Source organism: Bubalus kerabau, chromosome 18 (genome assembly GCF_029407905.1).
Source record: "Bubalus kerabau isolate K-KA32 ecotype Philippines breed swamp buffalo chromosome 18, PCC_UOA_SB_1v2, whole genome shotgun sequence".
Classification (NCBI taxonomy): domain Eukaryota; kingdom Metazoa; phylum Chordata; class Mammalia; order Artiodactyla; family Bovidae; genus Bubalus; species Bubalus kerabau.
In genome coordinates, this window is record NC_073641.1 from 10,045,333 (window position 1) to 10,057,270 (window position 11,938).

General features: G+C 48.3%; 1 protein-coding gene across 1 annotated transcript; it reads left to right on the plus strand.

Annotated features, from left to right (window-relative positions):
• Positions 1 to 285: 285 nt before the first annotated feature.
• FOXD1 (forkhead box D1) lies at positions 286 to 7,875 on the plus strand. The gene is made up of 2 exons (XM_055554904.1): positions 286 to 2,353; positions 7,614 to 7,875. Exon 1 carries the CDS (start codon positions 902 to 904, stop codon positions 2,318 to 2,320), a length of 1,419 nt encoding a protein of 472 aa, XP_055410879.1. The 5' UTR covers positions 286 to 901; the 3' UTR covers positions 2,321 to 2,353; positions 7,614 to 7,875.
• Positions 7,876 to 11,938: the final 4,063 nt, after the last annotated feature.

Here is an 11,938-nt window from a genome sequence, read left to right on the forward strand (position 1 = left end):
GCCGCTCGCTATCTGGAGGATACGGAACAAACCAACAAATCTCAGGGCCGTTCCCCAGGGACCACCTCAGACAACCCTCAGGGATGGTCATATCCTGGCTAGACGGTTCCGATAGGCCATTGAGTGGTCAAACTGTCGCGTCCCAGGAGTGTCTGGGGTTCGGGTTGAGGGCTCATTGAAGAGGAGACTGGGAACTCGAACTCGTGCCACGGCCCTTGATCAGACCAACACGGGCCTGCGCAAAACTCAGAGGTCTCAGCTCCTATGGGAAGGAATGGTGGGGTCCTGCCTCCTCCCCTCTCTTCACAGTTGCTGCTCCCTCCTACAGTGAACTTTCTCTCGGAGCAGGGCTGATTTTCTAGGCTTTCTTTCCCTAGCCTTGGCAGCGCTCTGACGTGCACACCATGTGACAGGCCTCCTTCAGCTATAAGCAGGGGAAAGGTCCGCCCTCTCCTGGACTCAGCCCTCTCCTCGCCGAGCTCTGTCCCTAGACTCTCCACCGTCTCGCACCCTCCCGGGCGCCAGCCACTCTTGAATTGTTCCCTCGGTACCCCGCCACCCCCTCCTCGACGGACGCGGCGAGGGGCTGCTGGTGGAGAGAGGAAGGTCAAGTCCCCCGCCCAGGCGGGGTGCGCGCCGAGCCAAACCAGCGCGGAGATCGCGGGACCACCGCGGCGGCGCAGGAATTACAAAGTCGCAGCGCGAGCCTCTGCCGCTACCGCGCAGCACCAGCGCCGCAGCTCCAGCAGTCGCGGAGCACCGTCCCCCCCGCCTCCCCCACCCCGCCCAGCGTGGCGCCCCCGGGCCAGGCCTGCCAGCCGGGACCTGGGCTGGGGTGCGGCGGGAACCCGGAGCCCGGCGCCCCTATGGGCCGCCTCGCCGCCGCCGCCGCGCCACAGCTATGACCCTGAGCACGGAGATGTCCGATGCCTCCGGCCTCGCCGAGGAGACAGACATCGACGTGGTGGGGGAGGGCGAGGACGAAGACGACGAGGAAGAGGAGGACGACGACGAGGGCGGCGGCGGCGGGCACCGCCTGGCTGTCCCCGCGCGGCGGCGGCGGCGGCGGCGCTCGTACGCCGGGGAAGACGATCTGGAGGACCTGGAGGAGGAGGACGACGACGATGACATCCTGCTGGCTCCGCGGACGGGGGGCTCCCCGGCGCCCCCGGGTCCAGCCTCGGGGGCGGGGGCCGGGGCCGGGGGCGGCAGCGGCGCGGGCGCGGGCGGCGGCGGCGTGGGCGCGGGCGGCGGCGCCAAGAACCCGCTGGTGAAGCCGCCCTACTCGTACATCGCGCTCATCACCATGGCCATCCTGCAGAGCCCCAAGAAGCGGCTGACGCTGAGCGAGATCTGCGAGTTCATCAGCGGCCGCTTCCCGTACTACCGGGAGAAGTTCCCCGCCTGGCAGAACAGCATCCGCCACAACCTCTCGCTCAACGACTGTTTCGTCAAGATCCCCCGCGAGCCCGGCAACCCCGGCAAAGGCAACTACTGGACACTCGACCCCGAGTCCGCCGACATGTTCGACAACGGCAGCTTCCTGCGCCGGAGGAAGCGCTTCAAGCGGCAGCCGCTGCTCCCGCCCAACGCCGCCGCCGCCGAGTCGCTGCTGCTGCGCGGCGCGGGGGGGTCAGGGGACCCGGCTGCGGCCGCCGCAGCCGCCGCGCTCTTCCCGCCCGCGCCCCCGCCGCCCCCGCACGCCTACGGCTACGGCCCCTACGGCTGCGGCTACGGCCTGCAGCTGCCGCCCTACGCGCCGCCCTCGGCCCTCTTCGCCGCCGCGGCGGCCGCCGCCGCCGCCTTCCACCCGCACTCGCCGCCGCCGCCGCCCCCGCCGCCGCCGCCGCCGCCCCACGGCGCGGCCGCCGAGCTGGCCCGGACCGCCTTCGGCTACCGGTCGCACCCGCTCGGCGCCGCCCTGCCTGGCCCCCTGCAGGCCTCGGCGGCCAAGGCGGGCGGCCCGGGCGCCTCGGCGCTGGCGCGCTCGCCCTTCTCCATCGAGAGCATCATCGGGGGCAGCCTGGGCCCGGCCGCTGCCGCCGCCGCCGCCGCGCAGGCCGCCGTGGCCGTGCAGGCCTCGCCCTCCCCATCTCCCGGGACGCCGTCCGCGCTCGGGGCCGGCGGTAGCGACGGCGGCGGCGGCGGCTGTGCGGCTCAGGCGGCCGTGGGCCCGGCCGCCGCTCTCACCCGCTCGCTCGTGGCCGCCGCCGCCGCCGCCGCCTCCTCCGTCTCCTCGTCGGCCGCCTTGGGAACTCTGCACCAAGGGACTGCCCTGTCCAGTGTCGAGAACTTTACTGCTAGGATCTCAAATTGTTAATAACGCTATGTTAGCGCGCTTGAGAAAGAGAAGGTAGGAATCATGGCTCCTATTTTCATCTGGGTGGTTTTGTGTTTCGTTCCCTCCTCCCGGCGCGGCCCCTCCCGACCTCGCGCCCCCATTTCGCCGCTTGGGATTCTCAGACGAGACTGTGTTTGGCAACTTCTCGGGCGCGCTCTTCGGCTCTTCAGGTCCCTCTATTTATGCAAAGGCGCCCTATGCTGCGGCCCCCCCAACCTGGGGTGGGGAGGAAGAGGGTGCTGGTGGAGATCCGCTCTGTTTAGGCTTCTTTGACAAGGGGCTTCCTTGACTTTGGGAACATTTTTAAAAAATCTAAGCCTTTTTGAGGTCTAGAGAGTCTCAGGTCCAGGCGTTAAAAAAAAAAAAAAAAAAACCAATAATGTTCAACAGAAGAGCAATGCAAAAATAGTAAAGGTCCCGAAGAATGCCAGAGAAGCAATAGTTTTTATTTGAGGACATTTGTCTGGTGTGCTTTTTCATGAAAAGGAAAAAATGATTAACATGTTTACACAAGGAAAAAAGTCAAAATTATCATTTCTTATTTTAACCTGTGTTTTGTATCATAATAGACATGCGGAATTTTTATTTTGTACTTACTGCGTATTCTTTACAAGGAGTATTGTAAATTTTGGCAATTATTGTACTATTCTAATGTAAGATTTTTACACTTTTTCAGAAATAAATACTTAATTTTCAAAGAAAATTCTCCAAAAGAATCGACTTTAGTCATCCCCTTCTTAGTTTATTTTCTTTTCTGTTAAAAAAAGTTTCCTTGTGGGCTAAGTAGGAACCCATTATCAGAAGAGAAACGTAATATTTTCAGAGACAACAAGAACATCATGCCATGATTCTTTATTTATATTAAGTCAAAACCATTGCAGGGGATCAGAAATTATTTTTAAATGACTACAAATAAAAGTTACTTTGGTATACATTTCCAAATCTTATTTGATTCCATTTTGAAGAGCACTGAGGATTCTTAAAAGCCACAGTTCTCTAAGATAATTTTATAGAACTTTAAATTTTATTTTGGAGCTTCACACTCCATTTAATTTCCACTCACTTCTGAGCACAATATCCTATAAATCTGTAAAAACTCTGCAACATAAGGTTATGTTTTAATGGGAATAAGTAAAACAAATCTGTGACCTTTGAATTAAAAATTTATTAGAAAAAATTTCATAGAGCTCATCATCAGTTAAATAGCTTTAATCAGACAAGAAAATACATAGATAAAATAAATTGTATTTGAAAGCTCTAGTATTTAAAGCTATTTTCTTTGACAGAATTCCAGTAGTTGCATAAAGAAGTTTTTATTCTAAAAGGCAGTGTTAACTTCAAAATTCTAGTTGGAATGAATAGAGTATGTAAAGAAAATCTTTAATTTTCAGATACTCTTTAAAAAATGAAAATGCATCAGGTGTTTATTGAACTACTTATATTTTAAAATTTTAGGTGATCTAGGATATCTTTTTTCAAATTTTATTTTCCTTAACTAGTTATTGCAGGTAGTTTATAGTTCTTTAAAAAGATGAGACTAGTTTTGGTTACTACCAGTAATGTGGGCTTCAGATAAAATGAAGGCATAGTAATTTTCATACTTAATATCAGTGAACTGTTAGTTTTTTCAAATATCTGGACAGGTATATATCTGAAGAGCTGGCGATTTAACCTGGCAAATTAACAAAGGCCACATTGTAGGCCACTCCTTCCCTCCCTTTTTGGGGAGGGAAAAAAACTGACCCTCATAGCCTCAAAATTAAGTTCTACGTTTTTTACCCTATGAAATATTTGAAAGAGGGAAAATAAGAGGCTAAAGTAAACACAATCACCCCCAAGTTTATCAATGATACCTAGATACAAGTTGAAATTCGTTACACCAAAGTCTTTTTTTGAAAAGTTACTTTTACCCTAGCCCACCTAAGGAAGAGGAGACATTGGAACCCGGAAGGTCCGGATGTCACTGGCGCCCTGAGTGGACAGGCTTTAGCAGGCGGAGCCCAAACCGCAGAAGCACTGCTGGCGGGCCTCAAAGCCTTCTGTAACGCATAGATCTGAATTTTTATCTGAAAGTAATTAGGGAGAGCGCGCGAAAATAAAAATCGTGTATCTAACTATTTGCGTGATGCTTGGGTATCCTGAACCTGGGAGTCCCGGCTAATCCCTTTCTCTATCCAAATTTCCGCATCTTTAAAAAAGTGCAGGGACGCGCTCCGCCTCCCAGGCTGTCAGTGCTTTTAAGAGAATGGCAAGAAAGCCTGGGCGATCCAGCGCTGTCTTCGGTCCGGGACAGGGAGCCGGGGTCCCGCTTCCTCCGCAAGTGCGTCGTGAGTCCTGAATCCTGAGAAAGGGTGAAGCCGACCCGCCTGCCTCAGTCTCGAGTTTTGCGTCCTGCGAGTGCAGCTCCTCCACTACTGCCGGGTTTGGGGTTCCCCCGTCGGCTTTGCTGGCTCCGCGGGCCTGGCCGACCTATGGGAAAGCGAAGGCCGCGTGGACAGGCGAGGGGTGGGCAGTGGGCCGCCAGGCGAGGGCCGCGGGGCAAGCGAGGAGTGAACCACGGGCAGTGGGCCCGGTGAGCCAGGAGCTCGGGGCGCGCCCCGTCAGGCCGCGGGGGCGAGCAGGTGCTGGAACAAAGGCCGCCCGGCTACCGCGGCCTTTGATGGGCCAGGACGTCTCCTCCCGGGGCTCCTCATTCGCATGCAAATCCAGCTCTGGTCCCCTTTTCTTTGAAGGCAAACAGAAGGATGTTTGTGTGTTTGTAAGGACGAAACCGGCTTGAACAAGCCTTCCTCAATAGGCTGGGTCTCGAAAAATAAACCAGTTGGACAAACATTGGACACCAGCTCTCCTCCTCCCGACTACAAAGTGTGGATTTGCTACAACTCATTAACCCGAGGCTTTTCTCCCCTTCTCCTTGTTTCTCTGCTCATCAAACGCCCCCGTAGAGCCTGGAGACAAATGACCGAAGCGCAGTCGGGAGGGAATTGCAGTTAATAGGGAGAGGGATATATTGGGGCTAATGGTTCAGGCAGCTCCCGGAGAAGGACCACACAAAAAGGAGCCTCTCCATTCAGGACTCTGTTATGCTGCGGAGATTTAATCTGCAGCTAGATTTAGCCAAATGTTATCTATTGCAGGAGTAATGAAGCCCTTATGGATTGAATTGTTCCTTGTATCATACATGATGTCATGACCTTAGATCATTTCTTGGTCGATTTCTTTTTTTCTCTATTGGGTAATTATTTTATTTCTTTAAAATAAGAAACTAGCGCTTCTGCTCAACAATGTGTTTCCTCTCCATCCCCATCCTGTAAATTTAAGAGGCCCTTCCCTTCCTCTAGAAAAGAAACTGAGGAGGGGAAGGAAAAAAAAATCACGAGGACTTTCATGTTTTACTAAAGCATCTTGTTGCACATCTCTCCTTCCCTGCCCCCTACTCAGTGGCCCATTCCTGCCCAAACTTTCTGCTGACAGACTTGGAGTTTGGGATATATTTGTTATCACACTTCTTACGGTGTAGTAAGAATCCATCCGAAGGGGGCTGGAGGTTTCTGCCCTTCACAGGTTTTTTTTTTTTTTTTTTTGAATCCACCATTTCTTCCTCTCGCCTGTCCTCTGAGAGAACTGGGGGAGGTGGTTATTCTGATGGAAGGTGATTATTTTGATGGAATACCAGCCCGTGTCATTTATTAAAGGCTGTCTGAGGCCAGCGGTTGTGCCTGTTTTGTTTTTCTCTCTAGCTCTGGTGGTTCTGATTTCCGTGCTTGACCGAGGACCAAGCTTGGAGCAGCTAACGGTGTTATTACAACTGCTGTTGATGGGTAGGGATCTGATGTTACTATCTCAAGCCAGGAATTAAGAACTCTAGTTTTAGTTGAGAAATTCTCTGCTGGCTACACATTTTGCTCACACCTGTTTTTATTACGGACTGAGAAGTCATTTGGGGGCCAGTTAAAGGCCATATCAGCATCAAACTCCATCCAAGTCAGAAATCTGCCCAGGAAACACCTTGGTTTCTCTGGGTTCCTCCAAGGGGGTTGGGGTGTAACCTTGGGACTAATTGCAATGCCAGGGGTCCCTTTCCCCCTTTCGAACGGAACCAGACGAGGGTAGTCCTGGGGAGCAGAGGACAAGTGAAGTGGGCCCGGCGTTGGCAGCATCCATTCTTGTCTTTACTGGTTTCCGAGTGTTACAGTTGGGTCACACATATACACACACAGGCGTGCATGCTCATTGCCCATCAGCTGCCACTTGCCTCCCTTTCCCCCTATGATTTTGTAATTAGGCATATGCTTTTTGTTGGTAAATGTGTTTGATGTCACAGCCAGTGAAACGTGGAGTGTTTATAGGGCCACGAATGTAAATGTGTAAATATGTTTAGTGTAAAATCTGGCCCTTCGACTTTAGCAATAAATACCCTGCCAACTCAGATACAATTACATTTGACAGAAAGATGGAGAATCTGATCATGACCAGCTGCTCAGGGCTCTTTCGGTCTTATACTTTCCCAACTGAATTCACTTTTCAGATAATTTCGTTGCATGTCACATCTCTCTAATCACATCTTTCCTTTAATGTGAACAGTTTTGGGCTCCTTTTTACTGTTGGCCCTTCTGTTGTGCAGGAAACTTCCTGGTTCACTCCTGCTTCTATACCAGGAAAATGCTATTCAATAACGAGCAAAAAACACACATAGAAAACAGCTGATTCTTATCATTGAACCCCCATTTTGAGTCCCCAGTCTCTGGGTGTGATAAGGAAGGAAGAGAAGTGAGGATAAAATATGTAAGCTTCATATTTCTAATTTTCCTTGTCCTTAGCGTTAAATCATAATTTTAAACTGTTTTGAGCTAGTCTAACTTTTAAGTGAGCACCCCTGTGTAACCCAGCTTCAAGTCAAGAAGATGTTACCAGTACCCCAGAACCCCTTTCCTGTCTATTCCAGTTACTACCCACACTACACATTAACTTTTCAAAGGACTTTCACTAATATTTCTCTCAACCACACTGTGAAATAGTGAGGACAATAATTGTTATTGACCGCACTTTACAAATAAAGGTATAAAGGCTCAAATGATATGACTTGCCCAAGGTCACAGCTACTGAGATATCAGCATTTAAATCCCATTTTATTTCCAATAGATCACACTGCCACCATGTTACCATCATTGTGATTGATTAAACGTCCACCCTGGTAGGGCAGTTGCCTTAGAGGTCGCTGTGTAGAAGAGTCATTTATTTCTTATACATTTTTTGTTTTTGTTTTTGCTAGGTTCTCCTCCCTGCCACCTGTACTCAGGGCTTCCCAGAGATACCCAGCCCGTTTTGGATGCATTTGGAATTGAAAGTCAATTATTCAGAAATATCAGCTTCCTCCACCTAGTTCTGTATATTTTTTTCCTAGCATCACTTTTTTTTCTTTGCATCAGCCATCTTCTCTAAAACATCACACATACACACACAACACACACACAGATGACTTATCTTTTTCACTACTGTACTATTTGTCCATTTCCTCAGCTTTTCTTACTGATTTTTAATGCTTGAAATCTACCAAACTGGCAGAACTTTTTTTGCTAAACTGTTCAGTAGGTCTTTTTAACCAGACTTAGGGTCTCATCCTTTTCATGTGGAAATGAGCATGTTAAGAGTCATATCAACTGACTCAACATTTAGTGAGAAAGCAAATCTTTTTTTTTTTCGGAGAATATGCCCATTCCGCACCCTCTTAGCCATTTTACTGTCTTTGAACAGTATCAGGTGTTGAGTGGGTTCTTTTAGCTCCTGCGCAGTGAACACAAGGCACTGGAGTCTCTTGAGGGGCAATCCTACCTCAAACTCCAAACTTCCTGGCCACTAGTCTCCCTGAAATGCCTTGGAGGTGGGGGGGGCGGGAGAAGAGAATTCCAGACCACCTGCTGGAATTACATCTTTCCCTGGATGTGACCAGCTTATCCTTGCCAGTCACCACCAGAAGCTTCAGTGAAGCCCAGCCTCCTCCAGGAGGCTCTGGAGCCACTCCTTGTCCCTTATGAGGCCACCCAGGCTGGAGCCAGTGTGGGGATTTCGTCTCCCTGTGAGCTGCAGACTAGGAAGGAAAGTGTTTGTGCTGATTTTTTCAAGAAACGGTGCTTAATGCAAGATAACACTGATTTTCCAGAGAAAAGGTGTCTTTTTTTGTTTTAAAGCACACTATATTTAATGCTTCCATCTTTAAATGGGTAACCGAGCAAATGCCAAGTCTGGATTCACTAGATGAGCCTGAGTGTTTTTTGCTATAGAGACACACACACATATACACATACATGCATAATCTCGTTAAGCTTTTTATTTTGTATTGGGGTATAGCCGATTAACAATGTTATGATAGTGTCAAGTGAACAGCAAAAGGACTCAACCAAACATACACATGCATCCATCAGAGAAAGTGTTTTTGCAAATGCTTTTTTCCCCTTCTAAATTCTAAGTTGTAAAAGACAACAAAACCCCATTTCAGGAAGAAATGCAATCTATTGAAATCAGAATCTTCAAGAATGTGGAAAATTCTAATTCTGAATTTGAAATTAGGTCTGGAAAGATAATTTTCTAATCTTAAAGTGAGAGTGTCTCTATTTTTCAAGATTGGATGTTTCCCTTTATGTAAGATGCTACCGTTAAGGAGAATCTATCTGGTCCATTAGGCAGAATGCAATTCTATGTAAGGCATCCATAGGTCCAGCGAGTCCCTGGAGCACCAGGAAAGGATGGATCTGAGGCCATGGGCCTTGCCTGGGTCTGTCTGTCCCAGAGGGAGACAGAAACAAACTACGGAGTCTCTCTTAATTGCAACTCTGATCAATAACAGACTGGCAAAGAAAGGGGGAGCAGATAATTATGGCAGAGAGCAGAAGCTTCTTTTTGCACTAGCTTAGGAATTTCCTTCAATATAAATAAAAGGCTGATATTTCCAGCAATAAAAGGTGTGATGCATTTTCTGACAAGTCAATAATGAAGGATTATTATGAATGAACAATAATTTGGTTTTTTATTTCTATTTTTATTTTTTATGCAGAGTTTCATATATATGAAAATGACTGTGACAAGATTGTATTCTGTTAAATGAGGGGGGGGGGCGGGAAATCACAAACCAAAAAAAAAAACCCTCCAGAGGTTGCAACAGAAGACATAAGACTCAGTAAAAAATAAATATTAAATCAGTTTTCTTCACACTCACTTATATTTGCGGGGAGTGTGGTGATGGGTTTTGAGAATCAATATGCCAATTTATATGAAAATATTTTGGAAAACATAAAACCTACACACATGTATAGACTGATGATTCTTTTGTGGCTTCTTCCCACATCCATATTCTTCCAGGAAATGAAAAACCTCTAAACTCTGGAGTATACCCAAATCCTTAGTTAAGAGAAACTTTTGGCCTCATGTAAAGCTCATCTTTCTTCAACATTCCCACCCTATCTATGAAATAAATCGTTATTTAACCCTTTCTAGAAATAATGAAAAAAGAGGGGGCATTGTGTTTTCTCTTACCTCAGTCAGATGTATATTTGGACAGATAACTTTCTCCTCCCTTCTAAAATAAACAAAGCAATGGTGTTTTAAATCCCTCTTCTGGTCTCTTGTTCTATTTCTTTTCTCTAATTATTTACCTACTGATCATCTCTTTAACCTCTAAGCTTTGAAAAGTGGGATTAGTCTGCAGTATTTATTGAGCACCTGCTACACTGCAAATCCCTTTATTCCCAATTTAAATACAGGGAACAAACGCAAGAATTCCCACCACCAAGTTGCCTCTAATAACAGAAACATACACTCACGCAGCAAGAGGAACGAGCCATTTCAGCAGCAAACAGTGGGGTGGAGGGAAGGCTAGGAAGATCTTTTTTCACTTCTCCACTTAACAAAACCATTAAAAAAAAAAAAAAAACCCAAACTCAATTGTCTGTAAACTTAAACTGAAGTTGCTTCTTTAAACTATCTTTCTGGTGTGGCAGTTCATTCACAAAGCACCTAAAAGAGATAGGTGCCTATGTGGTATGGAGGCTCCTCCACTCAGAGAACTAGGAATTTGAGTTTCTTCTCAAGTTTTTAAGGCTTTCTACCAATCGTTTACCCATCAGTCTTATCCCTAGCCACCAGTTCTAATCAGTGAAGAACTGAAAAGGAGGCGGAGGATCTTCATGATCAGGCTCAGCACAAAATGCTCACACTACGGAGAACTGAGACTGATCTGCAAGGAATGCGTTTATGTTCACATGCGTTTGTGAAAAGACTCAGATACGGAGGCACAGTGAAAAGCCCTGGGGCACTTTTTTCTTGTTCTTAAACATTGTATTCCAAATCAAAGAAAAACTTTAAAATAAATTTTTAAAGAAAAAATATTTTCTTGTATTCTTTTCTCACTTTTAAATATTTTCCACTTGCAGACACTGTAGACACACTAATATGCAAACTCAGAGAAGTCAGGGTTCGGAAGAGTTTTTCAGGACTCAAGCATTAAGCTCACCTTAAAATTCTAAACTGAGGGGGCAGGTCACCAAGTTTGGGTCTTGTTTTCCTCTTCAAAAGGAACCAGGGGTACGGAGAACAAAAATAAAATGTTGAGGCGCTGTGTTCTGTTGGTCTATTTAAGGAATTTAATATTTCTTTGCCTTCCTCCCCCTTCCCCCACTCTCCTCCCATCTGCATATTTAGCAGGACTCCAGCAAACCATCCCCCACACGTCATTAGAACTGCGTGGGATGGGATCCCTTATTTTGGGGAGTTGGTGGGTGCGAGTTGTTATTGTAACTCTATTCTGTAACTAAAGCTCTGGCATGTAATAAATCTCTCCCCAAAGACTTTTGGATCTTTGATTTGAAAAATCGGATTCCTTTTGTGGAAACAGTTGACAGGAACCTAAAAGGATTAGTTGCATTCCACATAGGATAATTTTTACTGGCAACATTTTGAAACGATTTGGTCCCTTTCAGACCTTAAACAATGTCCAGAAAAATGATCTAACGAGACTTGTATTGTTTTCCTTTGTCTGTGAATCCGTTTGCCGCTTGTGCCAACGTCTCCGTAGGGTTTTGACAGGGTGCTGCTCCCGAGCTGTGCACCAAATTAATTTTTGATCGCCTCTTTCTACTTGGTTTACCTCCTTCGGCCAGGGGTGCAGCAGTGTTTTCCCCTCGTCAGCCCCTGAAATGAAGCGGGAGCCGGTGGTCTGTCTCTCGGTGGCGCCGCGTCTGGGAGGAGGCGCAGGGACTCGTCGCGACTCAGCGAGGCCCGCGCGCCCCGGGCACAACGGCCGGGCCCTCGATCGACAACAGCTCCGGCTCTCGGACTGGGCAGGGGTCGGCGAGGCTGCGCGCACTTCCTAACCCTTCGCCGTCTGACAGTCCTGGGGTTCTCTGTCCAACAGAACGCGATGCTGAAAGCGAGAGGGCGAAAAAGGAGATAATTTTGCTTCTCCTTCCTCCCTAAGTACCCCCCTGCCCCGAAAAAGAGCCCCAAACACAAACCCAGGAGAGGCCTGCCTCCTCCCAGCAGACGGCCGCTGTGCTGCTGCGCGCGGGCCGCGGGCGACCGCGCTCCCCGCCTCCCCCGGCCCTC

Bases quoted from the DNA above. Each gene is read 5' to 3' on its own strand.
- FOXD1 (XM_055554904.1), top strand. From the start codon at position 902: ATGACCCTGAGCACGGAGATGTCCGATGCCTCCGGCCTCGCCGAGGAG.